General features: G+C 46.5%; 6 protein-coding genes and 3 non-coding genes across 12 annotated transcripts; 6 read left to right on the forward strand and 3 right to left on the reverse strand.

Annotated features, from left to right (window-relative positions):
• Positions 1-198: 198 nt before the first annotated feature.
• Positions 199-1,293, forward strand: LOC117135682. Its single transcript, XM_033296084.1, has one exon. It carries the CDS (start codon positions 263-265, stop codon positions 1,202-1,204), a length of 942 nt encoding a protein of 313 aa, XP_033151975.1. The 5' UTR covers positions 199-262; the 3' UTR covers positions 1,205-1,293.
• On the reverse strand, positions 1,228-1,936 carry LOC117135683 (U6 snRNA-associated Sm-like protein LSm1). The gene is made up of 3 exons (XM_033296085.1): positions 1,799-1,936; positions 1,560-1,744; positions 1,228-1,498 (listed from the first exon to the last, which is right to left on the reverse strand). The coding sequence occupies exons 1-3, from the start codon at positions 1,851-1,853 to the stop codon at positions 1,325-1,327; spliced, it is 414 nt and encodes a 137-aa protein (XP_033151976.1). The 5' UTR covers positions 1,854-1,936; the 3' UTR covers positions 1,228-1,324.
• A 414-nt stretch (positions 1,937-2,350) lies between these two features.
• On the forward strand, positions 2,351-5,861 carry LOC117135680 (general transcription and DNA repair factor IIH helicase subunit XPD). Its single transcript, XM_033296078.1, has 8 exons — positions 2,351-2,450; positions 2,505-2,962; positions 3,015-3,145; positions 3,208-3,428; positions 3,485-3,866; positions 3,925-4,206; positions 4,265-4,543; positions 4,885-5,861. The coding sequence occupies exons 1-8, from the start codon at positions 2,446-2,448 to the stop codon at positions 5,434-5,436; spliced, it is 2,310 nt and encodes a 769-aa protein (XP_033151969.1). The 5' UTR covers positions 2,351-2,445; the 3' UTR covers positions 5,437-5,861.
• Positions 5,862-6,643: 782 nt separating this feature from the next.
• Positions 6,644-13,666, forward strand: LOC117135681 (GTP cyclohydrolase 1). Of its 4 annotated transcripts, none has more exons than XM_033296083.1 (5): positions 6,644-6,995; positions 11,222-11,431; positions 12,688-12,853; positions 12,920-13,036; positions 13,103-13,666. In XM_033296083.1, the coding sequence occupies exons 1-5, from the start codon at positions 6,797-6,799 to the stop codon at positions 13,230-13,232; spliced, it is 822 nt and encodes a 273-aa protein (XP_033151974.1). In that variant the 5' UTR covers positions 6,644-6,796; the 3' UTR covers positions 13,233-13,666. The 4 variants fall into 4 exon arrangements, with proteins under 4 accessions (XP_033151974.1, XP_033151970.1, XP_033151972.1 ...); XM_033296079.1 differs by lacking the exon at positions 6,644-6,995 and adding an exon at positions 10,387-10,933; XM_033296081.1 differs by lacking the exon at positions 6,644-6,995 and adding an exon at positions 10,388-10,927.
• LOC117135684 lies at positions 9,025-9,967 on the reverse strand. The gene is made up of 2 exons (XM_033296086.1): positions 9,468-9,967; positions 9,025-9,405 (listed from the first exon to the last, which is right to left on the reverse strand). Exons 1-2 carry the CDS (start codon positions 9,807-9,809, stop codon positions 9,088-9,090), a joined length of 660 nt encoding a protein of 219 aa, XP_033151977.1. The 5' UTR covers positions 9,810-9,967; the 3' UTR covers positions 9,025-9,087.
• Positions 12,565-12,636, forward strand: Trnaw-cca. Its single transcript has one exon. It is a non-coding gene; the product is annotated as a tRNA-Trp (tRNA).
• A 277-nt stretch (positions 13,667-13,943) lies between the features above and the next one.
• Trnaw-cca lies at positions 13,944-14,015 on the reverse strand. The gene has a single exon. It is a non-coding gene; the product is annotated as a tRNA-Trp (tRNA).
• Positions 14,016-14,121: 106 nt separating this feature from the next.
• Positions 14,122-14,192, forward strand: Trnag-gcc. The gene has a single exon. It is a non-coding gene; the product is annotated as a tRNA-Gly (tRNA).
• A 497-nt stretch (positions 14,193-14,689) lies between these two features.
• On the forward strand, positions 14,690-24,252 carry LOC117138433 (maternal protein tudor). Its single transcript, XM_033300544.1, has 9 exons — positions 14,690-15,160; positions 15,406-15,793; positions 15,857-16,360; positions 16,415-17,248; positions 17,309-18,381; positions 18,454-19,283; positions 19,389-19,620; positions 19,711-19,910; positions 19,966-24,252. Exons 2-9 carry the CDS (start codon positions 15,425-15,427, stop codon positions 23,463-23,465), a joined length of 7,542 nt encoding a protein of 2,513 aa, XP_033156435.1. The 5' UTR covers positions 14,690-15,160; positions 15,406-15,424; the 3' UTR covers positions 23,466-24,252.
• Positions 24,253-24,520: the final 268 nt, after the last annotated feature.

The following is a 24,520-nucleotide window of genomic DNA, read 5'->3' on the forward strand; positions in this document are numbered from 1 at the left end:
TATAAATTTAACATCAATTTCTCTCTCTTTACATAATTAAACTGAAATTCGAAAGAAGTAACAAATCGGATTTACATTATTTTATATAGAAATACTGATAACAAAATAAATATGACCTAAAATAAATTTAAATCATATGTTTTGAAATGTACTACCTTTTAAAAATAATCGCTATCGGCGGTGTCGATCTTTTTAGCATTGTGTCGATGACAATCCATCTGGCAACACTGGTCAATATTAAACATATATTAAACAAATTAAAATGAGCTCAAACCACCGTCCTCTGGACGATTCGGATATCCTCCTAATACAAACCATCCGCGAGACGCCGTCGCTGTACGATCCCCAGCTGCCCTCCTTCCGGCTGTCGCAGCGCAAAGAGGAGGACTGGGCAAAAGTGGCGGATTTGCTAAACATCTCCATCTCAGACGCTCGGCGACGGTGGACGTGTCTGCGGGATCGCTACTCGCGGGAGCTCAAGCAGAAGCGCCTGCATCCGTCCGGCGAGTTTGGTCACAATGACTTCTTTCGGAAGATGGACTTCCTGCGGGACTTTGTGCGCAAGAGACGCGAGCGTCGAGGACGCGAACGGGAACAAAAGCCAACCGGGTGGATGAAGGTTGATTTACAGCGACGGCGTCGTACCCGCCTGCCTATGGACACAGACACCTTGATCGAGGAGCAAGGCTCGCACGCCTACGATGAGGGCGAGGAGCAACACGACTACGACGCGAAGCTGGAGTCTCATACCACACAATCGGAGACGTATTCGGTGGTCGTGGAGGCGGACGATGGGCAGGAGCCCGAACAGGAGAGCTTCGATGAGTTCCTGGGCGATACGGAGTGCGAGCAAAAGGTCAAGGTGGTCACAATTCATCCGGAAATGGCTGCTCCGAAGGCGACGTCCGCACCTGAGCCTATGGAGTCTAACCACGCGGATCTGAACTACTTGGTCTGCATGCCGCCCAATGCGAATCAGGAGCGAGAGCATTCCGCCCCAGAATTATCCAATACGCCGGCCGTCATCCCTCAAAAGACTTGCGAAACAGAGGACGACTTCTTTTGCAAGTCGATTGCCGCGTATTTGCGCCAACTGTCACGCGTGCACAAGATCAAGGCCAAGGTGGAGATGTACCAGATTCTGGAGAAGTACATACTGCTCGAGGAGAGCGGAACGGGGTCAGGTGCGGGCGGATCGGGCTAAGCAGGTTGCATGCAATATGTACATAGGTTTTAACATAGTTTTTTAATGCAGTACAAATATACAAAGAGACGAAAATCTTTTGAGCTTAATCTAACAATGTGCTTAGGAAGAAATGGAGTCTTAGCAGAAGTCCTCGTTGATTATGTTGGCATCTACGGCCAGGCCTCGTTCCTTCAGTGCCTTGGATACCAGACGGTGCTTCTCCTGCCGCTGCTCCTGTTCCCTACGCTGGGCGTCCAGGATTTCATCGACGGATATCTCTTTGAGTGGCAGTTTCTGCTCCTTCTCACGGTCCTTTTACGCATATTTAAAGGGTGTCAATCAGTCATGTTAAAAAGTATCGAGTAAAGCTTACTATTTCGCCCAGTAGCACCACATTCTCGCCGCGAATGATAAAGACCCCGCGGGGAATGTCACCATACTCGTTGCCCACATGTATCCGCTCGATGGTGCGTTGCAGCACCAGGTTGGCGAACTGGTCCACGGATCGCAAGTATCCAATCAGAGTCCGTCCGTCTCTCAAGAGAACCATCAGTTTCTCTGAAAAGTGCCGGTTTTTAGCGACCGACCTTATTTTCATTCAGATTTACTCACTATCAACCTCTTCCAGGAGGTGAGCCGTGCCCGCCAGCGGATTTAAGTCATCCATGGTACGAAAATATGTTGGGTCTAGATAAATAAATAAACTGAAGCAACTAAACTTTGGTCCAAATTGTAGTATTTAATGTTAATGTAACCCTCACGGAAGAGTTTAAAAAAATACCACAGTGCTCTAGAAAAAATGCTAAAAATACTACACTGTTCAACGAAACTTATAAAATATTGCTTGCTGAAATTTATGTTTTTAGTTTTAAAATGAATTATATTATATTAAAGAGCCCTTAATTAATTATACCCGTTATTCGCAGAGTAACAGAGTGTGTTTCGGAATTTCGTGCAATCGCATAACAGTGGGAGAAGTTTAAAGGTATTTAAAAATGCCGCCTACTCTAGTACAAGTAGCAAATCGGAGGCATGTCATGAACCCCTTTATTAACAATAAGATTTCTGTGCTAACTTCGAATGTTAATTACGCCGTTCACAGACTAACAAAATAGGAAGTTGACCAAGAAAATATCAAAAATTGTATTCCATCCATTCACAGCCCAATCGATAACGAAGGTAAAAATTCGATACCTCGATAGTACCATCGATAGTTTGCCGGCACAGGGAATTGTGAATTATCCCGGAATAGGCGAATAATGAAGTAAGTGGCAGGACGGCATGAATGAAAGTACTCCACTAACAACCCAGTCCACAGGCTCAGCGTGGACGGCCTGCTGGTGTACTTTCCGTACGAGTACATCTACCCGGAACAATATGCCTACATGCTGGAACTTAAGCGCAGCCTGGACGCCAAGGGCCACTGCCTGTTGGAAATGCCCTCGGGAACGGGCAAGACGGCCACGCTGCTCTCCCTGATCGTGGCCTACATGGTGGAGCATCCGGAGACGGTGCGCAAGCTCATCTACTGCTCGCGTACTGTTCCGGAGATCGAGAAGGTGATCGCGGAGCTGCAGAACCTAATGGTTTACTACGAGCGCCACTGCCCTAATCCACCACCCTTCACCGGTCTGGTGCTCAGCTCAAGGAAGAACATGTGCATCCATCCGGAGGTCAGCAAGGAGCGCGAGGGCAAGGCCGTGGACGGCAAATGTTACGGACTCACCGCCAGCTACATTCGCGAACGGCACGATATGGACGCCGAAACGCCCATCTGTAAGCCTATTGCTATCCATATGTAACCATCACTTAAACTGCGAACTTGTAGGCCAGTACTTTGAGGGATTTAGCCTGGAGGGCAAGGAGTCCACATTGCCGGTCGGCGTTTACAGCATCGATGACCTCAAGGAATATGGTCGGTCGCGCAACTGGTGTCCCTACTTTTTGGCTCGCTATGCTGTGAGTTTTTTTGTTTGAAAATTTCAAGACTAGATTTGACTATATCTTACATTCTTTACCAGATTGCCCATGCTCACATTGTGGTATACAGTTACCACTACCTATTGGATCCGAAGATAGCCCAGGTGGTATCGAAGGAGATGAGCCGCGAGTCCTGTGTGGTTTTTGATGAGGCGCACAACATCGACAACGTTTGCATCGATTCGATGAGTGTGAAGATCAACAGACGCACCGTGGAGCGAAGCACGAATGCTTTGAACCATCTAACTAAACTAGTTCAGGAGTAAGTTGTTCAGGATATGCGACTGTTTCTGGCCCAACAACATTTTTAATCTACAGCATTCGCGAAGAGGACACAAATCGCCTGAACGAGGAGTATCAGCGCATGGTTCAGGGCCTGAAGGATGCCAGTGTGCAGCGTGACACGGACATGATCCTGGCCAATCCGGTCCTGCCAAACGATGTCCTAACCGAGGTGGTGCCCGGAAACATTAGAAACGCCGACCATTTCCTTAGCTTTCTGCGTCGATTCATCGAGTATATCAAGACGAGATTGCGCGTTCATCATGTCGTTCAGGAGTCGCCTGCGGGCTTCCTTAAAGATATTTCCTCCAAGATTTGTATAGAGCGAAAGCCTCTGCGTTTCTGCGCTGAGCGCCTGTCCAGTCTGCTGCGCACGCTTGAGATCAGTGATTTGACAGAATTTGGAGCCCTTACTCTGGTGGGTTTTGAAATTCCATTAAAGATAAATGCAATATTAATGTTCTTTCCATTTTCAGATTACACACTTTGCCACCCTGGTGTCCACCTACACAAAGGGCTTCACAATCATTATAGAACCATTCGACGATAAAACGCCGACTGTTTCGAATCCCATTTTGCACTTTAGTTGCCTAGACTCTTCCATTGCCATGGCTCCGGTATTCTCGAGATTTCAAACCGTGGTCATTACTTCGGGAACATTGTCACCCATGGACATGTACCCGAAGATACTCGATTTCGATCCAGTGGTCATGAGCAGCTTTACCATGACACTGGCCCGTCCATGTCTTCTTCCTATGGTAGTTATTTTATATTCCAACAATCAGCCAAAACCATTATCTGAATGTTTTATTCCAGATTGTATCGAAGGGCAACGACCAGGTGACCATTTCGTCCAAGTTCGAGACGCGAGAAGACACCGCTGTCATCCGAAACTATGGCCAGCTGTTGGTGGAGGTGGCAAAGACAGTGCCCGACGGTATTGTATGCTTCTTCACCTCCTATTTGTACTTGGAGTCTGTGGTGGCCTCCTGGTATGATCAGGGAATCGTCGACACCCTGCTTCGCTACAAGCTTCTATTCATTGAGACTCAGGACAATGCCGAGACCAGCTACGCCCTGATGAACTATGTTAAGGTGAGATACATATATGTTTTCAATTCTTAGAAAACCACGATTGGATTGCTATGGCTTCTAACCAAATGTTCTTGACACAGCAGCCTCGCTCTCATTATGATCCGCGCCCTTTGCGGTTGGATCATGTTGATTCCACTAGTTCGCAGGGTTATCTAGTATTACTTAGTCTATTTGACATTTTTTCGACAAAAATCCAATGGGCATTTGGATAAGCATGCATGTGCTGTGTTCCCATTTTGTGGTTTTTAAATGTTATGTTTGCTCACAGAACGGAAATTTATCCCCTTCGCTTGTTCGCAAAGTTGACTAACCCCAATCAAACGTCCCATTTCAACTTGCAGGCCTGCGATTGTGGTCGTGGAGCAGTGCTGTTGGCTGTGGCGCGTGGCAAGGTCTCCGAGGGTGTGGATTTCGACCATCATTATGGTCGCGCGGTGCTCATGTTCGGCATCCCCTACGTGTACACGCAGTCGCGGATTCTCAAGGCCCGATTGGACTACCTGCGGGATCAGTTTCAGATACGTGAGAACGACTTCCTGACCTTCGACGCCATGCGTCATGCGGCCCAGTGCGTGGGCCGTGCGCTGCGCGGCAAGACGGACTACGGCATCATGATCTTCGCGGACAAGCGCTTCTCGCGCCACGACAAGAGGTCGCGTCTGCCCAAGTGGATCCAAGAGCACCTGGTGGACAGCTTCTGCAACCTGAGCACGGAGGAGGCCGTGCAGCTGGCCCGTCGCTGGCTGCGGCGCATGGCGCAACCGTTCACACGGGAGGACCAGCTGGGCATCTCGCTGCTGACCCTCGCCCAGCTGGAGAACATGGAGCAGGAGAAGCTGGAGCGGCAGGCCCAGGGCAAGCAGGGCGTTGGCGGCGAGGTGCAGGAGCTGTGAGATGTGGAAGGTGCCGGGTGCCAACCGGCTCTTTGTCGACTGCCTTCCGGGAATAACTCAACGCAGCACAAGCCGTCAGCTAATGACATTGAATGCCATTAAATGCGGATCACAACGGCGATGCTGGAAAATTTAAAAGTAAAATTTTTTTCGGCTGCCAAGCAAATCGGACGTAAATGTCCAATTAATGGCTAATTAATATTATTTATAATTTCGCGGGCATGACTAACTTAACTGGCCGCTCAAGGCGGCGAAAGGGCGCAAGCGCAGCGCGAGTTTTGCTCTTGCAGTTGTATTCGTATCTATACCTGTGATTGTATCCGGATTAGTTGAGCTGCAAATTTAGAACTAAGCGATCGTGAAGTACACTACTAGCACACAAAGTCGGCTAACACAATGTAAAATAAAGTAAATATCTTTTCAAATGTACTAGGTATTTTAGTTATGAATCTAGAAAATCTAGAAAACCTAGCTTACCATATTGTGCTTAAGGATTGTAAGCAAGAATCATGATTTTATAGAGTAACTTTGATGATGGCATATAAAATATGGTGAGACTGTGCATTTTAGTCATAATAACTCATGATGCGCCTTCCTGGCTGGCTGCCCGCCGTAATTCAATTTCAGGGGCTCGCAATCGGGCTCCAAATGAACCGCGATGACCGAACAAATTTCTGGCATGCACGATTTAGCTGGGAAATGGGCATTGTTGTTGCAAATCGAACGCTATCGCCTCATAATTGCCAACGACCCGTTTACGATGCCGTCCAGTAGCAGCGGGGTTATCAAATCGAAATTATTGCCAAGCCGGGGTCCAAAGCCAGGCGCCAACGTTTGCTTAATGGCCGTATTTTCTTGTTATCACTTTGTTCCCTCTTAATTGTTATATTTTGGAAATATGTTTACTCTGCCAGATGTAATGCCAATAAAGTATCCAAAATGCTTGACCGCCAAACAAGTAACCAAATTCTGTTCCGATTTCCTGGAGTCCTCGGACCAATCAGCTGTCGAGCTTAAACCGGAGCCGAGAGCCAAAAGCTCCAAAGCCCAAAGTGCCGCCACGCAATAGCCGGAGAGCAATTACAGTTAACGCGATATGATAAAACTGCCGAGCATTGCTCGCTCTCTCTCTCCGTCTCTCTCTCTCGCGGCAGAACTTTCGATTTTTCATAATAAAAAGGTTACAACTAAATCTCAGGCGGTTTAGTCGGCAGATAAATTCGGAGCGAGCGCGCCAAATACAAAAGTCCGCAACGCGTTCAGAGCCTCAATCTCAAGCCCCATAGTTCAATCAGTTCCGAGCCCGTGTCCTCGCAGAGTCCACCAATCCCAGCCAAACACCAACTCCAATCAATCGAACATGAAGCCCCAGACCAGCGAGCAAAACGGCAGTGGCCAAAATGGCGAGGGTGCCGCGGATGCCGTGGCCGTTGCCACGATCCCCACGGGCGAAGCCTCCGCCGCCTCCGCCACGTCCGGCACTGATCTAACGGTCTCCAAAAGCAGCCAGCAGCTGAAACTGGACATGCTCAACTTGGAGCTGGCCAGCAATGGAAGCGGTGAGTTCTCCGGCAGAATGTCACAAACGGGAACTCTTCCTGGTTTAAGAAAAGTGCGTATACGCATAGTGGGATTGTTTTGATAAAGTCAAAATGAATTTTTTGTTAATTAGTTGATCAAGATGAACAAATGAATCCCCCCACTTAAGGGACTTTTTGCTCTGTGATTTGAATTCCAAACATTATCTTGAGTTGTCTACGAGAAAATCCCATTATATGTTTAATATTCCCAAAGTGTATTTAGCATCTTTCCATTTTGAAGTTCTTGGAATATAGTTAGTAACGTTTAGGTGATCTTCGCCAAGAAGGGGTTTATCCCAAAGCCTACTAAAGTTGATTAATACTACGAACATGATTCATTCTTTTCATTTCTTCTGAATGCCCGCACAATTGGGTTGAAGAATTCAAAGCTAACCCTTGGTAGCCAGTAAACCCGATCTAGTTTCCGGGTAATACAACCCCTTGAACTGGCTAACACTGCCGCAATGCAATCTGGCTGCCATATTGCATCAGTCCATAGTTTAGTTGGGCCGCGATTGAAATTCAATCAGATGCGCATAATGCGAAGATTCCGATTTCCGGCGATGCTGGGCCGCATAAATCCGAGAACATAAGCCGCAGAGATCCGATAGCCACGATTTCTGCCCCATATGCAAACCACACGCAGTGCCGGATATCGAGAGTAACTCTTGTTGTGTCCACACCATACAAAAAAAATAAGAGAGCTACTAGCTTTGGCACTGAATGGGCATATTGACATTGACATTGAAAGATTTGCTCGGTACATGGCACTTGGCTGAACGGATCAGATCGGATCGGATTGGATTGGATCGGCAGATTCGACGAGAGCTGAGTGGAGCTTGGGAACTCTGGGCCATGAGCCAAAGACAAAGACATAAACCCCTTTGGCTTGTGATCCGGTATTTGATTTGGTTTGATTTGATTTGGCCAAAACGTAGGGTGGTTGGTTGGAATGGGGGGAGGGTACACAGACCTGAACTACTTTTGTGAAGGTTAAAAAAGTGTTTAATTGCGAGTACGGCGCTCCAAACGGTTTCGATTCGTGGGCCTTAGCCACTAGCCACCGTTTCAGTTCAGTTTGAGTTTCAGTTTCTTCGACTGCCCCTCAGTTTTGAGCTGGTGACTAATAGGCCTGGCCGCAGTACTTCACATTTGAGCGATTGCGGTCAATAAAAAAAAAAACAAAGACCGAACAAAGCTGGCTGGCTGAGAGCCGAGGCGATCCAAGCTAATTGAGGCACTTAAAAAATTCTCCGAGCGAATTCTCCGAGTCGTGGTGGCAACCCTGCCAGCACAGAATCCCCGATCCCGATCCACAGGCCAACGAATGGGGGGAATGCATTCCTGATTCAGATCAGATGCCGTAATGGGTAATTGTGCGGCCCAGAGAGCCGGAGACAACACCTGCCCTATGGAAAATGTTAATGATGCTTTAATTGCACCGCATGAGCATACGGGTCGACCAATCCGGAAGAAACCCATTGGATCTCAACGATTTGCATTACTTTTTTACAAGCGGTTTCCATTCAGACAACCCTCAAGTCATCTTCTTTGAGGGTTGCAGGTACATATGTAAGTACTAGCGAGGTATCACTGTAACTACGTCACATAATCTGTAACGATCATCTGCAGCTGTCTTGTACTTATGTAAACTAAGCCAGCCTGTGCTATTCCCAACTGATTTATTCGACCCTAAACAGCGGTGGGAGGTTTTAATGTGCTTCCATCAGTAAGATAACTTAAGTTATGGCCTTGTGGTTTGTACTTTTCAAGAGCCCACCAAAATCTAATTCTCAGGACATATGTATATATGTATATAAAGAATAGCCTTCAACTCCATGCCATATGCAATCTGCTCGAGATAAACCCCGAATAATTTGCATGCAAATAAGATTCCGAATATATGCAGAGAATAACCAAATTCGGCCAGCTGGAGACGAGCTACTTCCAATGGAAGCCCCACAAGTTGGATGCAGGGTTTCCCGCACAAAATGAGGACACTTCTAAATGGGGTTAATGCTTTATTGATCGGCGGTATATGCCAAAAAGCTGCACACATGCAACCATTCCCTCACATGATGGTCTCCTCCTCCAGCATGTACTCCGTGAGATCGCCTTCACCCGACAGCATGGTCACCGGCACTCGGTTCATCTGGGCCACCCGCTGACTGGGCCAGACCATCAGGTCGCAGCAGTTGGTCAGCACGACCACATTGGTGCTCGGCGTGTTGGTGCACATCAGGTTGCCGGCCCTCTCCTGGCCGCACTTGTTGAACTTGCGCCGGAAACGGAACTTCACGGGCAACGAGTTGCCCATCACGCTCTCTTCATCGAAGTACGGCGGCAGGGATTTGTTGAAAGCCGGATTTGTGATGGCCGGCTTGGTTAGCTGATAGGTGGGTGGAGTAACACATAAATTATTGAAGTACATTGAAGGAAAAGATCACTAACCTCTTCGAGAACCACGGAGGTCTTGAGTCGGCGACACGGATCACAGTAGTCGGAGGCCAATGTGTTCTCCGGTGTCTTGCTAGCACAGGGATCCGGCTTGGGCTCGGGCACATTGGATCCTAAGCCACTACCATGTGGCCCAGTGTCGCTGTCACGTTTACCCTTCGGATTCATGGGATCCTGACCGCGCAATACGCACTCCTGCAGGAACTCCTCCTCCATGTCGATCAGTTTCTTGATGGCACAGTCACGCTTCAGGAAGTTCTTGATCACGGAAAGATTGCGGGGAACGGCGCCGATAACGTCGAAGTCATCGCTACGGAGCTGGAGGCGGTGCGCCATGACTTTGGTTCTCCAAGATGGATGGAGGAGCGGATAGGTGGAAGGGGTTTCGAATTTGGGGGAGTAGCTCGTTTCGATTTCAATGTTTAAATGAACTACAAACTGACGTCTGGCCCCAAGTGGGGTTGAGTGGGGTTCAAGGATATGCAAACAATAGTTGAGATTAAGTTGGCACCAAGGATAAAGTGCACATTTGAGGGTGAAAGCTTGATACACTCTTTTTATTTGTACTCTATATATATTAAGGGTAAATGCTACACCCCTCCCAATAAGGTAGCTTAAGCATTTTAAAAGTAAAATTAACCTACCAGCCAAAGTGGTTCTTTAACATTTGATGGCACTATTTTCGTGGCTAGTGCTGTAGTTTTAGCGCCTCCTGGCCGAGCAACAAGTTCGTGCGCAGTTTTAGAGCCACTGGATGCCAAACCGTGGGCCTGCGCTCAGCTCGGTTTAGTTCCGCTCACTTAATCTCCGGCAAGCGCCACTCGGAGCAGAGCTTGCCCGTCGGTGGGCGGTGGTTGGGTGGACTGAGCTTTCCGTCGCTCAAAGCTCCGCCCGAGAGGTTCTTATTGCCACCGTTGGCCACAGCAGCCACCAGAAGAGCAGAGCCACCCGAAGCGTCAACACGCGAAGACAAAGTCCGGCTGACAAAAGCGCAAAAAGAGACAGACAGCAGTGAGAAAATCGTCGAGGAAAAAAGATTGTGTGCTAGCCGTCAAATTGAGTTCCGTTCGAGTGGCAAACAAACCTGAGTAGCCGCGCCGCCATGAGCTTCACCCGCCAACTGTCCGAGATGAGTGCCAGCGAACTTAACGATGCCATCGACGACACCAACTTCCCGCAGGCCCACATCCTCTCGCGCGGACGCAACAACAGCGTCTGCTCAACAAGTAGCACCTCGGGCACCTCCTCGCTGGCGGACAGGCAGCAGAATCAGACGGAGGAGGCCACTGCCATTGCGGGCACACCCGTCGAGGAGGTGGCGCCAGCTCCTGCTCTCGTCCCGGTGGCCGGCAACCAGAGACCCCGCCTCATCCTGAAGACCAACGGCAGCAGTCCGGATAGCGATGGTACACAACCGAAAACACCAATGACACCGCGTACATCGACAACGCCAGGTAGTGGTGGGTAGCGGTCCAGGACCAGGTCAGGGGCTCCAGAGCTATGTATGCTGCGACCGATTAAGTTAGTCAATGAACTAGGAGAAGGAGGAGCGCTTGACAAACTCTTTTTGAGCATAAACCGTACGCCTATCAGTGTTAGTTAGTGTTTCGGTTCAGAGGTCAGAGATGCGCCGCGGAATGGGGGATAGCACTTAGACAGCCACACACAGCCAACGAAGGGGGGCAATGCCTTCCTATCTCGCATGATAACGATTCTCATCATGTTTCAATCCGTATTTCCACTTACAGGCCACGAGAAATGCACGTTCCACCACGACCTGGAGCTGGACCACAAGCCGCCGACACGGGAGGCCCTTCTCCCGGACATGGCACGCTCGTATCGCCTACTCTTGGGCGGCCTGGGCGAGAATCCCGATCGCCAGGGACTGATCAAGACGCCGGAGCGGGCGGCCAAGGCCATGCTGTACTTCACCAAGGGCTACGACCAGAGTCTCGAGGGTAAGCACACCACACATTTCAAGCAATTAGCACAGGGTCAGTGATCGAAGTTGCTCATCCTGGTTTTCCCGGCGAGTGGGAACTAGTTTCTTGTCGGTGAGTCACTCGAGTACTCCACCATTTACGGGGGTTCCTCGGTCCGCTATGGTGCATTAGTCTAATTACCTGACCACTCGAGAGATAAAGCACATGAGCATAGGAGCCATCCATTAGGCAATTTCGGGCTTGTACAATCAAGTGGACACGCATTCAAAATCCATTCAGTATCCTATGAAATATGGGATTTAACTAGTGAAGTTTTGGGTCTCATGCTTGGCGTGCATTTCCACCTGCAGTCGCTTTTGAACTTGTCATGTAATCAATGCGAGTCGTTTGAAAAACAAAACAGAATTGCGAATTATATGGCTGCTGCTACCAACCAGCATGCCTAACCGGTTGGTTGCCCGAGAAATCAGGTTCTACGGTTTGTCAAATAAAATCGCATGTAAATTTAAGATCAACAGCAGCAGCAGCAGGCCATTTGAAAGCTAAATTCGTTGAACGAAAGTGAATAGCCTTCGGCATCGGCAATAGAATGGGTTGGATTGTGTTTAACCCGAATTCAAAGAACCCAAGAAGCACGAGTCAACGTGACTCGCCAATCTGGCATTGGGGGAGCTCCCCGCCCCCCTCACAAGATGCTTGCTGGATTGTTTGTTGGATGGCTCACTGGCTACTTGGCTTCTTGGCTGGGTTGGCCAGGAAACGCACTGAAGCTTTCCGGTCTGTATATTAAGAGCGGGAAAGTGGGTGGGTGTGCGGTGCGGCGGCGGCTTCTATTCAAGGAATGGGGGAATCTCAAGAGCACATCGTTTAAAACGAGTGTGGCGAAAGCTCACACTCCACAAGAACCATAAGCCATCCATCCAGTCAAGTCAAGTCAAGTCAACCTCCCCCCAAGACCCACAACCCCACACACACACACACGCACACTCACACTCGCTAAGCAACCACTTTAGCACTTAACATTCAGTATTCAGTTATGCAGCAAATAAATCTAACACGAATTACGCGCGCCATAAATCACGGATAGCGAAGGAACGGCATTTGAGTAGCTTCGTGGTTGTGGGACATTGGGCTGACTTTTCAATAACGACTCCGTGGCGCAACGGTAGCGCGTCCGACTCCAGATCGGAAGGTTGCGTGTTCAAATCACGTCGGGGTCAGACGAAGATAAATTTATTTTTTTTTTACACCATTTAAATTCTTTCTCTAAGATGTTCTCAATGGCGCCGTGTTCGACGAGGATCATGACGAAATGGTGGTGGTCAAGGATATTGAAATGTTCTCCATGTGCGAGCATCATCTGGTGCCCTTCTACGGCAAAGTTTCCATCGGTTACTTGCCGTGCAACAAGATTCTCGGACTCAGTAAATTGGCACGGTAAGATAAACCTAGTGATGAGCTTATGAGATGATCACTCATATAATTTGCAATCCCATCCCATAGCATTGTCGAAATATTTTCGCGTCGCCTGCAAGTCCAGGAGCGCCTGACTAAGCAGATCGCAGTGGCCGTGACTCAGGCCGTGCAACCCGCTGGAGTGGCAGTGGTCGTAGAGGGAGTGTAAGTATTAAATATATAGATATTTTTTAAGAATATAGTTTAACGAATGTCTTTCCTCCTATACAGCCACATGTGCATGGTGATGCGTGGCGTGCAGAAGATCAACAGCAAAACTGTTACCTCAACTATGCTGGGCGTGTTCCGAGACGATCCCAAGACCCGTGAGGAATTCCTGAACTTAGTCAATAGCAAATAGAGTGGGCACTAGAGGACGTTACTGAAATCCGAGACCAACTAAACCCTTACAATATTTTTGGAGGCGCTTATATACAAACAAACAAAAATGAAACGAAACACAGGGTCCATTAGTTTATGTTTTTAGGATTGATTTCATTTAGTTAGTGCAATGATTGCGCAGCCATTTTCCTTGTTGATTTGTGTAAAAATTGTTGAAAAATTTTGTTAGCAAAATACGTTTTTTAGATAGATGAATGTAATGAGAAGCGAGATTCGAAGAGGACGAGATTTGAATACCGGTGTTGGGTAGTTTTATGTTCAATTTTATATGCAGTTTTATGGCACTCGAACGATAATTTTTACAACGTATACATACGAGTAATGCATTGTGCAATAAGGGAACAACTGATAATAAATCATGGCAAATTGTTTAGGGAATTTACAATTTATAAACAGTTCACATAAAATTAATCAGATCTATAGTTATGTATGTTAACCTATATAACGAGTTGCATTCATGATGTTCCTCGACAGGGACCAAAGTATATTGGATGATTTTAAATGTTAAAATTATATGCTCATTATGTAAATGACGTTGCTTGTAGTGAGTCAAAGCTGCTTATTAATTATACAATAAATAATGTATTTAAATAACGTTAAAATATGGATATTCTATTAAATTTATACCATAAAAAAAACTATATATTCCAAGAACTTGGGTTTTCGCATATGACCCCGACGTGATTTGAACACGCAACCTTCCGATCTGGAGTCGGACGCGCTACCGTTGCGCCACGGAGTCTACTTAGAGGGAGGCTTCTAAGTGACAGGAATGCCCCAACACCAACAGGTTGTTGGTTCCAGTCGTGGAGTATCCATGAGAGTGCTTTGTTAGAGATCCACCAAGAGCATCGGTGGTTCAGTGGTAGAATGCTCGCCTGCCACGCGGGCGGCCCGGGTTCGATTCCCGGCCGATGCATACTTTTTTTTTGTTCAAATTCGTAGTTTTAAGAAATTTAACAAATCCAAAAATATTCACAGCGTAAACGAAAAATAAAATATCCCAGCGACGTATCTTTAATGGTTCAAATAAATAAATATAAATATTTTTTATTTAACTACTTTGTTTAGTTTATTTGATAAATTGTTTGTTAGTTTGATAAATACATGGTCTATTACTTGCAATCATAACGTTCCTTTTGTTTGGACCCTAAATTATTGGATACAAATTTCACAATAATTTACAGTGTGAAGTCATGAGAAAATATTTCACGGCTCCGTACCTAAAATAATGGTTAAAATAGTAATTAAACATTCAAAAAGTTTCTCGACAATAACATACTCCTTACTAATTCATTTTTACCAAGAATCGATTCACCAAGATTGTTTGAACAGGCCGATGTTTTAATGCACCAATGAACATCGATAACAACAAAAATCGTCAATAAATATCCCCAAAACTCCCACCACTAGTCGTCGTTTCGTTGTCTTGTGGAAAAGTTGGGTTGGCAGTGATACTTTTTGATTTAATTCTTTTTGCGCTAATTAATTGCTTTTCTTGATCTAACACAACCTATACGAATCACCGTTAGCACGGGTGGCACTTGCTGAGCAGGTCCCCGAGAAATTTAAAAGACTGAAAGCCCCCAAACAGAAATAAAATCGCTGCACCTGCACAGACGTGTCTGTGTGCATCGCGATTTCTAATCACTCGCAAGACTTTCTTCCACAAAAAAGTGAGCAGAAAAGAGCCCACAAGAGCCCAGCCATTAAGAAGTGTGCCACTATTTCGCCCCAAAAACACGCCGTCCACTTAAATTCCGTAAGCCAGGCAGCAAAATAGAATTAAATAACAGGGGCAAGCGGGAAAGAGACAGAGCACCTGGCGAAGGGTAGGGCGTTTTTTCAGAGTTTCGCTTTTAATCTGGACAACGACGACGACAAGACGTAAGTGGCTTCCCATATTAATTACTTTACGTTTAATTTCTTTAGTTTTGCAATGCCACACACATACGCACTGTGCATTCCAAGCGAGTGTGTGGCTAGTTCAGTTAGTATTCTGGGCTGCCACCTTTTCGCCGGCCCAAACTAACGGGATCCCTACTGCTGCAACTGTATGTGTGGGGTCGTGTGCCTGCGTTTTCAATTGGAATTGGACACAATATTAAGAGAATCTTCTGCATTGCTTCCAGCGAATAACAACATACAAATATGAATGGACAGCCGCGCAATGCTGTTCCCTCAAAAGTGGACCTGTACATCACTCATGTGGATCACGTGGGTCCGTATCTGAAGGTCTACGGCCAAATTAACCGAGATGCCGCCTCCCTGATCAGCACACGAATCAGGAATCTGTTGCCCACATGCTTTGCCATTGAGCCCAGTTGGTCAGTGGAGCGCCAGCAGGCTCTCCTCATGCCCGGCACGTTTTGCATATTCAAGAATATCAATGGCCCGGCTCCTGGTGATGTGGAGTACAGGCGAATACGTGTGGTCAGTGCGGACCTGGAGGGTCAATCGATGCGGGCGGAGATCGAGTTCGTGGACTTTGGCTATAAGCGTACTGTAGATATTCACGATGTGAGTGAATGAACCTCCTGTACATTTTAAACAATGGCTTTCTAAACAATTTATCCCTTTTAGTTAATGTTCCCCAAGCAGCCCAAGCTGCTGCAGAGCATTCCCCTGCACTGCTTCCAGTACATTGTGCTGGGAATCTGCTCCGAGTGGGATCAGACCGATCTGGCTGTCGTTCAGCAGCTGGTTGTCAACCAGATCGTTCAAATCACTATTGAACCTACACAAATCTGTGACCAAAAGTTCGCAAGTCTGCGCTGGAAGGATTTTGAGCTCAACGAGTTCTTAGTGCAACAAAGACAAATCGGAGTTTCGGTCGACAAGCAACTCATGATGGACCACTGCAAGAAGCTGTGGAAGGATACTCCGCAGCCGTTGGTCACCGAGTACAACAACAATAGTATACACAACTCAAAGACGCCCATGGAGATTGCCCGTGAGCAACTAGCGGTGCGACAATCCTTAGCTGCTCGCTTGGATGCACAGCGCTCGGTCCAAGTGACACCGTCAAGGCCGCTAAACGCCGATGCCCCTGAATATGCGCCTAAACATCTGCCGCTGGTCAATGTGGTATGAATGCTTAAAATTTCTATAAAAGTAATATATTAATGTAATAATTTACAGACAAATTTACAGGTGCCAATGCAAGACCCAAACAATACTCAGAAACCGGTATTTGTATCGACAAATCCTTATAATCGTGCCAACTATCAGCCCGCTGTGCCGGCTGCTCAACCATATGTGCCCAAGGCGAACCCCCGATCGCAATACACCTATTACAATGTTCGCATGAACAAACCGTTTAACGCCATGCCGCCGCCGGCCGGTCCACATGTGCCCATTCAGCACTATAATCAACAGCCTAGCTACGTGCCAGTGAATTATGTTCCTGCACGGTTCACTCCACCTCGAACGCCATCGATTGCGCAACATCAAATCCCCATTCCTGCCTTCAGAACCACCAGCTTAACGGTGGGCCTCACCTACGACGTGGATGTAAGCTATGTTGAGAACGGTCCGTACCTATTTTGGGTGCACCTGAAAAGCAGCGATCATGATCTGAGCACCATGATGGGTCAAATTGAACGGACGAAGCTCAAGGTGCTCACTCAGGCTCCTGAGCTTGGAACTGCCTGCGTGGCCCGCTTCTCAGAAGATGGTCATCTGTATCGCGCTATGGTGTGCGCTGTTTACGCCCAACGTTACCGCGTTGTCTACGTGGACTACGGAAACTCTGAGTTGTTGTCCACAAGTGATCTGTTCCAAATACCCCCAGAATTGTTGGAAATCAAACCATTTGCTTTCCGCTTTGCTTTGGCCGGAACCAAGGAAATTGAGCCCATTGACGAAAGCATGAAGCGGATTTTCAAGAAATCGTCCATTTATCGTAACTTTGAACTGACTGTCCAGGCGCCGGAGAGTGTGGGCTCCATGCAAACCTGCCATCTCAACCAGAATGTAAGTGTAAATATAATTAAGACATCAGAATATAAGTAATTTGACATAAATTATTTGCAGGGCACCAATATGCTGGAGCTTCTTAGACAGTTAAAGAACTCGCGTCAGTCCTACAAAAAGGCGGAGCAACTTGAAAACGACGACGCCGTGGAGATCCGTTTTATTGATTCGCCCAGCAACTTCTATGTGCAGAAAGTGGCCAACATAGGAAAGTTCGAGCAGCTCATGGACGAGATGTTCTCCTACTACAATGCAAACCAGAGAGTTCCCGATCAGTTGATCCTTGGCGCACCCTGCATTGTTAAATGCGATCAGGAATGGTACCGTGCAGAGATTCTACGAGTTGATGACTCTGTGATTGTTCGGCACGTAGATTTTGGTTATGAACAGAATGTGAAGCGACACCTGATTGGTCATATTGCTGAGAAGCATCTGGAAATGCCTCGCCAGGCAATTAAGTGCTGCTTGAAAGGATTCGAGAACAGCGAACTTAGCGAAGACAAGGTTACCGATCAGTTTGAAATGTTAGCTGAGGAATCCAATATCCGAAGGCGCACATTTAGTGTGCGTATCTTTCGCATAGAACCCGATGGTCTGAACGTAGTAAACCTACTGGCCAAGAACCTGAATGTGATGAAGAAGCTCTACAAGCTTTCCATGCCTTTTGAACAGTATCTGTCCCTGGAAAAGGGTCAGTTTAATACAAACAACTCCCGTGGCGAGTCTGTGATCTCTTCTGAGTTGAATAAGAGCCATATTTTGAACTCTACAAGCATTGTCGAGACCGAAAATCGTTTGCAAGTACAGGAAAAACAGCAGCAACAGAAAAAGGACGATGTTAAGCAGCAGCGACTAGCGGTTGAAATTCCACAAGCAGTAAAGTCAGTTAGCAAAAACTCGACAGACTGGGATAAACGTAGCTCCACCTCGGCAGGCTCAAAGGACGGTAAGCGTCAGCAGCAGGAACAAATTCAGCGAGTCGATCGCCATTTAGACTTCAGCTGTGAGACACAGAGCACCGGTAGTTACAACAGTGGCACGAGTTCGCCGCGCAAGGGTAACCGACAACAGAACGGTCGCACACCGATCCAATCACCACGCCATCATGAAAAGCAGGAAGCGAAAAAAAATGCGTAAGTATTTAAGCTATCCGAGCAAATGTATTTAAAATATGAATATTCTAAAACTTGTGATTACTATTTCAGGCGCTTTAGCAACAGCGAGTCACCCCGCAGGAGTAAGGATGGCCAGCAGGGGAACCAACGCTCCCAAAATGCGCCACAGGGCTATGCTCAAAAACCGCAGCGTCAAAAATCCACGTTGGACGGTACTATCAACTCAAAGCGTTCCAGCGGAGTGGTGAGTGATATTACCTCATCCAGCACCGAATCGGTGGCTGCCCCCAAGCCGGAGAAATACGTTTCCTTGGATAAACCGTATGCGCTGCAGGAGATGAGAACACCTAGTAAGGAGGCAGTCAGTCTGTCTTGGTGGATCTCGCCATTTCAGTTCTACATCGTGCCCAAGTCTGTCTCTGCTAAGTACGATAATGTCTTGCGTGACATGCAAGATTTCTACCGCCAGAAGCAACTCCAGCCACTTCAATTAAAGGTTGGATCCACCGTGGTTGTGCGCCAGCGAAAGAACAATGCCATTCTGCGTGCTACTGTGACCGCATGCAATCACATGATGCGCAAGTATCGCGTTTTTTGCGTGGATACAGGCAGCTTGATAACAGTCACCTCAGAGGATATTTGGCAGTTGGAGCAGCGCTTTGCAGATGTGCCCTGTATGGCACATCGCTGCAGCTTTCACAGCGTCGTTACCAACTATGATCCATTGTACATTGTGGATCGCATGGAAAAGTTCGTGCCAGTTAATGCCAAGGTCGATTGCGAGTTCGTGTCCAAAGAGAAGAGCAACCAAGGCTCGAATATCAGCAGCACTTTCTCCTACACAGTTAATATGTTTGTAAACGGAGCATCCCTACGAGATATGCTCGTCAAAGCGGAATTCCTTACCGAAGTGGCACCTGGTAAGAGAAGCAACTTCTTCCTTGAAAATTGAACAATTATACTGTTTTGTACACAATCAAGTGTTTTTGTCGATAATAATGTAATTTATTCTTATTTTTCACCAGAGATTCGCGTTAACCTTTTAGCTGGTCAGCAGATTAGAGGAAAATTCACTTCTATTCGTGACATGACAAGCTTTAAGGTTCAGTTTGATTACGGTAACAATGTGAACTTCCTTTGCACCTATGACGATGCTAAATTTGTAAAGTCTAATCCGAATTTGGCCAGGCGATTCAAGGAATTTTACGAGGGTAAATCGTTTGCCTTGAATGTCAAGAATGTCTGCGAAAACAATATGTAAGTTAATATGCACATTACTGTGGGTTACATGGTGCATTCGGTACTTTTATTATCAAAATCTGATAAAATGTATGATTTATTTTCAAGCGTTCATCTGAGACCTGTAATGCCGTTGTTCTTAGAGGATCGCAGGGCATTCATCTGCCCCTATCCCGTGGTGTTGAGCTCATTCCAAGCTCTCGTTGTGTACACCGCTAAACCTTACCGCGTGTATGTCCAACCGCAGACCATAGTACCAATTATGCAGACCCTATTGGATAATATGTATGAACACTACAAGACCAAGGGTAAATACTTTAGTTAATATTTAGACCGTCAAATTTAACTCCTTTTTTATTTTAGGCGACTCTTTGAAAAAATTTGATGTGGGACAGATCTGTGCTGTACGAAGATCCGATGGCAATTGGTACAGAGCCAGAATCTCAGGAAAGGATTCGAATGAAGCGTGCTTAGAGGTATTTTACATCGATTACGGCTACACAGAGGAAATAAAGCGTGACGATATCAAGGCATTGGATGCAAAGTTTTATGAGCACGCAAGCGGCTTTGCAGTGGAGATTAATTTGCCGATTGGCCGCCCCAGCAACGATACAAAGCTAAAGGCGCGTATAGCCGAGATTCTTGAGAAGAAGGTTGTCACTATCAAATCGATTGAGGTGCGGCGCAGTCATCTAATTGCCGATGTCATTTTGGAAAACAATCAGAGTGTGATAGATCTGCTAAAGGCTGAGAAGCTTGTACCCGGCAAAGATTTGGATTACATGCGCAAGCAAATGGAGAAAGGAAAGTCTCGCACTTACGAGTACATTGAAACAGTAGACCTTACCTTGGACGAAGAGGAGGATAAGGGTCGCAAGGAAACTGCCAGCAAGTCGGGTTCGGCAAATGCCTCCCCAAAGAAGAAACAAAATAATGACAAGGATCGCGAGTCCAAAAAGAGTAAACCAGCAGAGCCTGCTCGGACTATTGCTCCACAACCTATTGCATTAAAAACTCCTTCACCAGTTCCGGCGGAGCCAGCACTAGTGCCAAAGCCAGCCACTCCAGTTCCAGAGGTAGTTGAAGTACCAGAAATTAATCCAACTGTGGAAGAAGCTGCTGCCGAGTCAAAGCAAGCTCCTGCACAAGAGGATCCTTACAAAGACTTGGACTGCGTTGTCCTGAGCCATTGCGACAATCCTGCACAGTTCTATGTCCACCCGATCGATCAGCTATCGAAACTAAATCAGCTGCATGAGAACCTTCAGATTGTGTCTCCCTCTTTGCCCCAGTTGATGAACGTTGTAAACGGTGCGGACTGTGTGTCGATGTATTCGGTGGACAAATGCTGGTATCGCGCTAAAATCATTGATGCCGAGCTAATGGTACTACTTTTTATAGACTATGGCAACACAGATTGCGTATCGGATGCCACTGAGATCAAAGAAAGCATGTGGTCGCACATCGAACCGTTCTGCTTGCCATGCGCACTCCCGATTCGCCCCAAGGGTACTGCAGATTGGGTGGATGCAGCGAATGGCATCTTTAACGAATCGTACTCGAAGGTCCCGCGTCTGGAGTACCTTACCCAAGGAGATCACTATACGACCAGCTATGTTAACATGTATATTGATGGCGAGGATGTGGCTAAGAAATTAATTGCCGATGGGTTTGCTAGGCCGTTAGAGTATTTGGCCAGCGGATGCAGCTGCTACATTTCGCACGTGAATGGAATTTGTGATTTCTTTATTCAACTTGAACGTGATTCAAAGGCGCTAGAACTAATTGAATTGTATTTGCGCAAGAAGGACACATTAAAGCCCCTCGAAGGATTTGAAAAGGGTTTGATTGTGGCTGCTCTATTTGAGGACGATGAGCTGTGGTACCGAGCTCAGTTGCAGAAGGAGTTGCCCGATTCCCGATACGAAGTACTCTTTATCGACTACGGTAACACCTCCACCACATCGAAGTGTCTAATGCTGTCCGAGGAGATCGCTAGCCTGCCCAGCTTATCCAAGAAATGTTCGCTGCAGTTGCCTGATGCCTACATCTCATGGACACCAGAAGCGGAGGCCAAATTCATCGAACTGACAGGCGAGGGTGAGCTGGTGTTTACCACACAGCTTCTGAAGCCAGGCCAGGATCATGTCACCATTGATCTCCTCCTCGATGGAGAGAACATCGTCGAGCGCCTGTTGCCGTTGTGCCAGCGAAAGGAATCCAAGGAAGCCAGTAAGGAGTCCCTAGCTGTTACCACTAAAGCTATCATTACACACGTGGAGAATACATCCCGTATATATCTACAATTTAGCGAGAAGGATTCATTAATGGACATTATATGCGAGAAGCTAAATGGAAGCAAGCTGCAGCCTATGACGGAAAAGGCTTCAGTGGATGATATGTGCGTAGTTCAATTCGCCGACGACTTGGAGTTCTATCGCTCACGTATCCTGGAAGTGCTCGAAGATGACCAATACAAAGTCATTATGATTGATTACGGCAATACGACCGTGGTGGATAAGCTTTACGAGTTACCTCAAGACTTCACGCTCATTAAACCTGTGGCCGAAGTATGCAGCATGGAACCCAGCGCCATATTTGAGAAAAATAAGGCTCTAACCCTGACAACACTTGACGCACTGCTGGACAGCTGCAAATGTGTTGTGGCGGTGGAATTTGTAAACAAGTCTGCCAATCCTCCTGTGGTCAGATTGACTACTAAAGATAAGAGGAGCCTGAATATCTATGAACACCTTCAGAAGTTGGTTCAAGCCGAGCTAAAACTAATCCAAAAGCGAAACGAGAACTCTGAATGCGTTATCTCATATGGCAGCTCCCCCAAGAGTTTTTATGTGCAGATGAAGCACAATTCAGCGGATTTGGACTTGATTGTAAAGACACTGCAGTCCTTAAAGAAGGAGAAACTGAAAAAATTAATCGATCCTACAACAAATTCAAACGGTGTTTGCTACTCTCAAGAGGATGCCTGTTACTATCGCTGTAGTATCAAGTCGGTATTGGATCCTAGCCAGGGTTTTGAAGTCTTTTTGCTAGATTATGGAAACACCCTGGTCGTTCCTGAGGTCTGGCAACTACCCGAAGAGATAGAGCCGATTCCATCGTTGGCTCTACACTGCCAGCTGAGTGATATTCCGATGGATGTGTCTGACGAAAAGCTAGAAGAAGCCTTTGCAGCTTTGCTAGAGCAGCACTTCGGAGAACTATACGAAATTACCACTCAGCCGAACGAGGATGAGACAAAACCTCTGATTGCTCAACTCCGTATCAACTACAAGGATTTCGTCCAGGAGCTGGTCAGTACGGTGACCGGCGTACAGAAACCGCTCGAAGCGGAGCTGCACAACTGTGTTGTGGTGCAGTTCGATGGCCCCATGTCCTTCTACGTCCAGATGGAGAGCGATGTGCCAGCACTAGAGCAAATGACTGATAAACTGCTCGATGCAGAACAGGACCTACCCGCCTTTAGCGACCTCAAAGAGGGAGCTTTGTGTGTGGCTCAGTTCCCGGAGGACGAGGTCTTCTATCGCGCCCAGATTCTCAAGGTTTTGGACGACGGAAAGTGCGAGGTGCATTTTATTGACTTTGGCAACAATGCCGTGACCCAGCAGTTCCGCCAGCTGCCTGAGGAGTTGGCCAAGCCGGCGCGATACAGCAGGCATTGTGAGCTGGATGCGTCTACCATATCCAAGTGCGACGCAGCCCTGCTCCAGACGTTCATCGACACTCGCTTCTCTGAAACATTCCAGGTAGAGATTCTGGCCACCAAGGAAGCTGGCACCCATGTCGTGCGACTCTTCTACCAGAGCAAGAACATCAGCGAGAAGCTTCAGGAAAGTCAGTGATCACACCGTTGTACTGTCGGATCGGATTCATATGTGCTCCATGCAGGAGATTGTGATTGGGTTGGCTAAAACATGCGTTGTATTATCCATTTAGTTGAACGAGTTAAACTTATTCAAAGTGAAGAAGAGGACACCTCACGATCAGCCAAGATGCTTCATTGATTTTTCATGGAAAACCAAAATGAAAGCAATTTTTAATATTAATTAAAGAATCAATACGGAATGCAAAACATTATCACCAAAAAACACAACAAAACGAAAAAAAATCGAACAAAAAAAAAACGAAAAATCACTGAAAAAAATGTATAAAAACAAACGAAAAATATTGAAAAAACTAAAAAAAAATGTAATCTAGATAAAATTGGCACTAACCTATATATGTTAGTAGCTATTAAGGCGGATGACGATTTATTTAATTGCTCAACCTTGTTTAAAACAATTTTACATCATCAACGAACGTTGGCGAATTGAAGAGAAGTGGAGTGAAGCTTGAACCTCCTCCAGAAGAATTATTTATTTTCCAATTTATAACTGTATTTGTACTTTCTTTTCTCGATTAACCAACTGAAGAATCACATATGTTTTTCGTACTTTTTACTTATCATTTTCTAAACAAACAAGAAACATTGCAAATCGAAGACTAAAGGAAACGTAAGGAAACTAATGGAATATGGGTTTATGTATTAAAACCTTTAATCACAATGTCATATTTTTCTACTATTTCTTTTTCATGTTGTGAACAAAATATTAAAAGAAACCAATAAATACGATGAAAAGTAATGCCATATAGAGCGTATATTATTACCTGGTCGTTGTACCTGGAGTTCCAGACCTGGTGCCAGGTAGCAATTAGCGGTCGTCACTCGGGGATTTATTGGATTACGGTTGCTTTAAGACTTCAACTCGATGTGGAAAGGTGCCGAACGGAGGGACAGGGCTCATGTCCGTGCATGAGGAGATCTGCGGGTGCCTGGGAATCGGACCTGCTGATAAGAAGGGTATTAAGTCGTCTGCCCACATTTATGATGCGGATCAAGCTCTCATTGCTGGGTATC

The sequence above is a fragment of the Drosophila mauritiana genome, chromosome 2R (genome assembly GCF_004382145.1).
Source record: "Drosophila mauritiana strain mau12 chromosome 2R, ASM438214v1, whole genome shotgun sequence".
Classification (NCBI taxonomy): Eukaryota; Metazoa; Arthropoda; class Insecta; order Diptera; family Drosophilidae; genus Drosophila; species Drosophila mauritiana.

Excerpts from the sequence above, each read along its gene's own strand:
- LOC117135682 (XM_033296084.1), top strand. The coding sequence starts at position 263 with ATGAGCTCAAACCACCGTCCTCTGGACGATTCGGATATCCTCCTAATA.
- LOC117135683 (XM_033296085.1), bottom strand. The coding sequence starts at position 1,853 with ATGGATGACTTAAATCCGCTGGCGGGCACGGCTCACCTCCTGGAAGAG. Across the intron at positions 1,745-1,798 it reads CCTCCTGGAAGAGGTTGATA|AGAAACTGATGGTTCTCTTG; the intron begins GTGAGTAAATCT and ends GGCACTTTTCAG. Across the intron at positions 1,499-1,559 it reads TGGTGCTACTGGGCGAAATA|GACCGTGAGAAGGAGCAGAA; the intron begins GTAAGCTTTACT and ends TATGCGTAAAAG.
- LOC117135680 (XM_033296078.1), top strand. Across the intron at positions 3,146-3,207 it reads ACTTTTTGGCTCGCTATGCT|ATTGCCCATGCTCACATTGT; the intron begins GTGAGTTTTTTT and ends ATTCTTTACCAG. Across the intron at positions 4,544-4,884 it reads CCCTGATGAACTATGTTAAG|GCCTGCGATTGTGGTCGTGG; the intron begins GTGAGATACATA and ends TTCAACTTGCAG.
- LOC117135684 (XM_033296086.1), bottom strand. The coding sequence starts at position 9,809 with ATGGCGCACCGCCTCCAGCTCCGTAGCGATGACTTCGACGTTATCGGC. Across the intron at positions 9,406-9,467 it reads CCTCCGTGGTTCTCGAAGAG|CTAACCAAGCCGGCCATCAC; the intron begins GTTAGTGATCTT and ends CCCACCTATCAG.
- LOC117135681 (XM_033296079.1), top strand. The coding sequence starts at position 10,576 with ATGAGCTTCACCCGCCAACTGTCCGAGATGAGTGCCAGCGAACTTAAC. Across the intron at positions 11,432-12,687 it reads CTACGACCAGAGTCTCGAGG|ATGTTCTCAATGGCGCCGTG; the intron begins GTAAGCACACCA and ends TCTTTCTCTAAG. Across the intron at positions 13,037-13,102 it reads GCAGTGGTCGTAGAGGGAGT|CCACATGTGCATGGTGATGC; the intron begins GTAAGTATTAAA and ends CCTCCTATACAG.
- LOC117138433 (XM_033300544.1), top strand. The coding sequence starts at position 15,425 with ATGAATGGACAGCCGCGCAATGCTGTTCCCTCAAAAGTGGACCTGTAC. Across the intron at positions 16,361-16,414 it reads ATCTGCCGCTGGTCAATGTG|ACAAATTTACAGGTGCCAAT; the intron begins GTATGAATGCTT and ends AATAATTTACAG. Across the intron at positions 19,284-19,388 it reads CCTTACCGAAGTGGCACCTG|AGATTCGCGTTAACCTTTTA; the intron begins GTAAGAGAAGCA and ends ATTTTTCACCAG.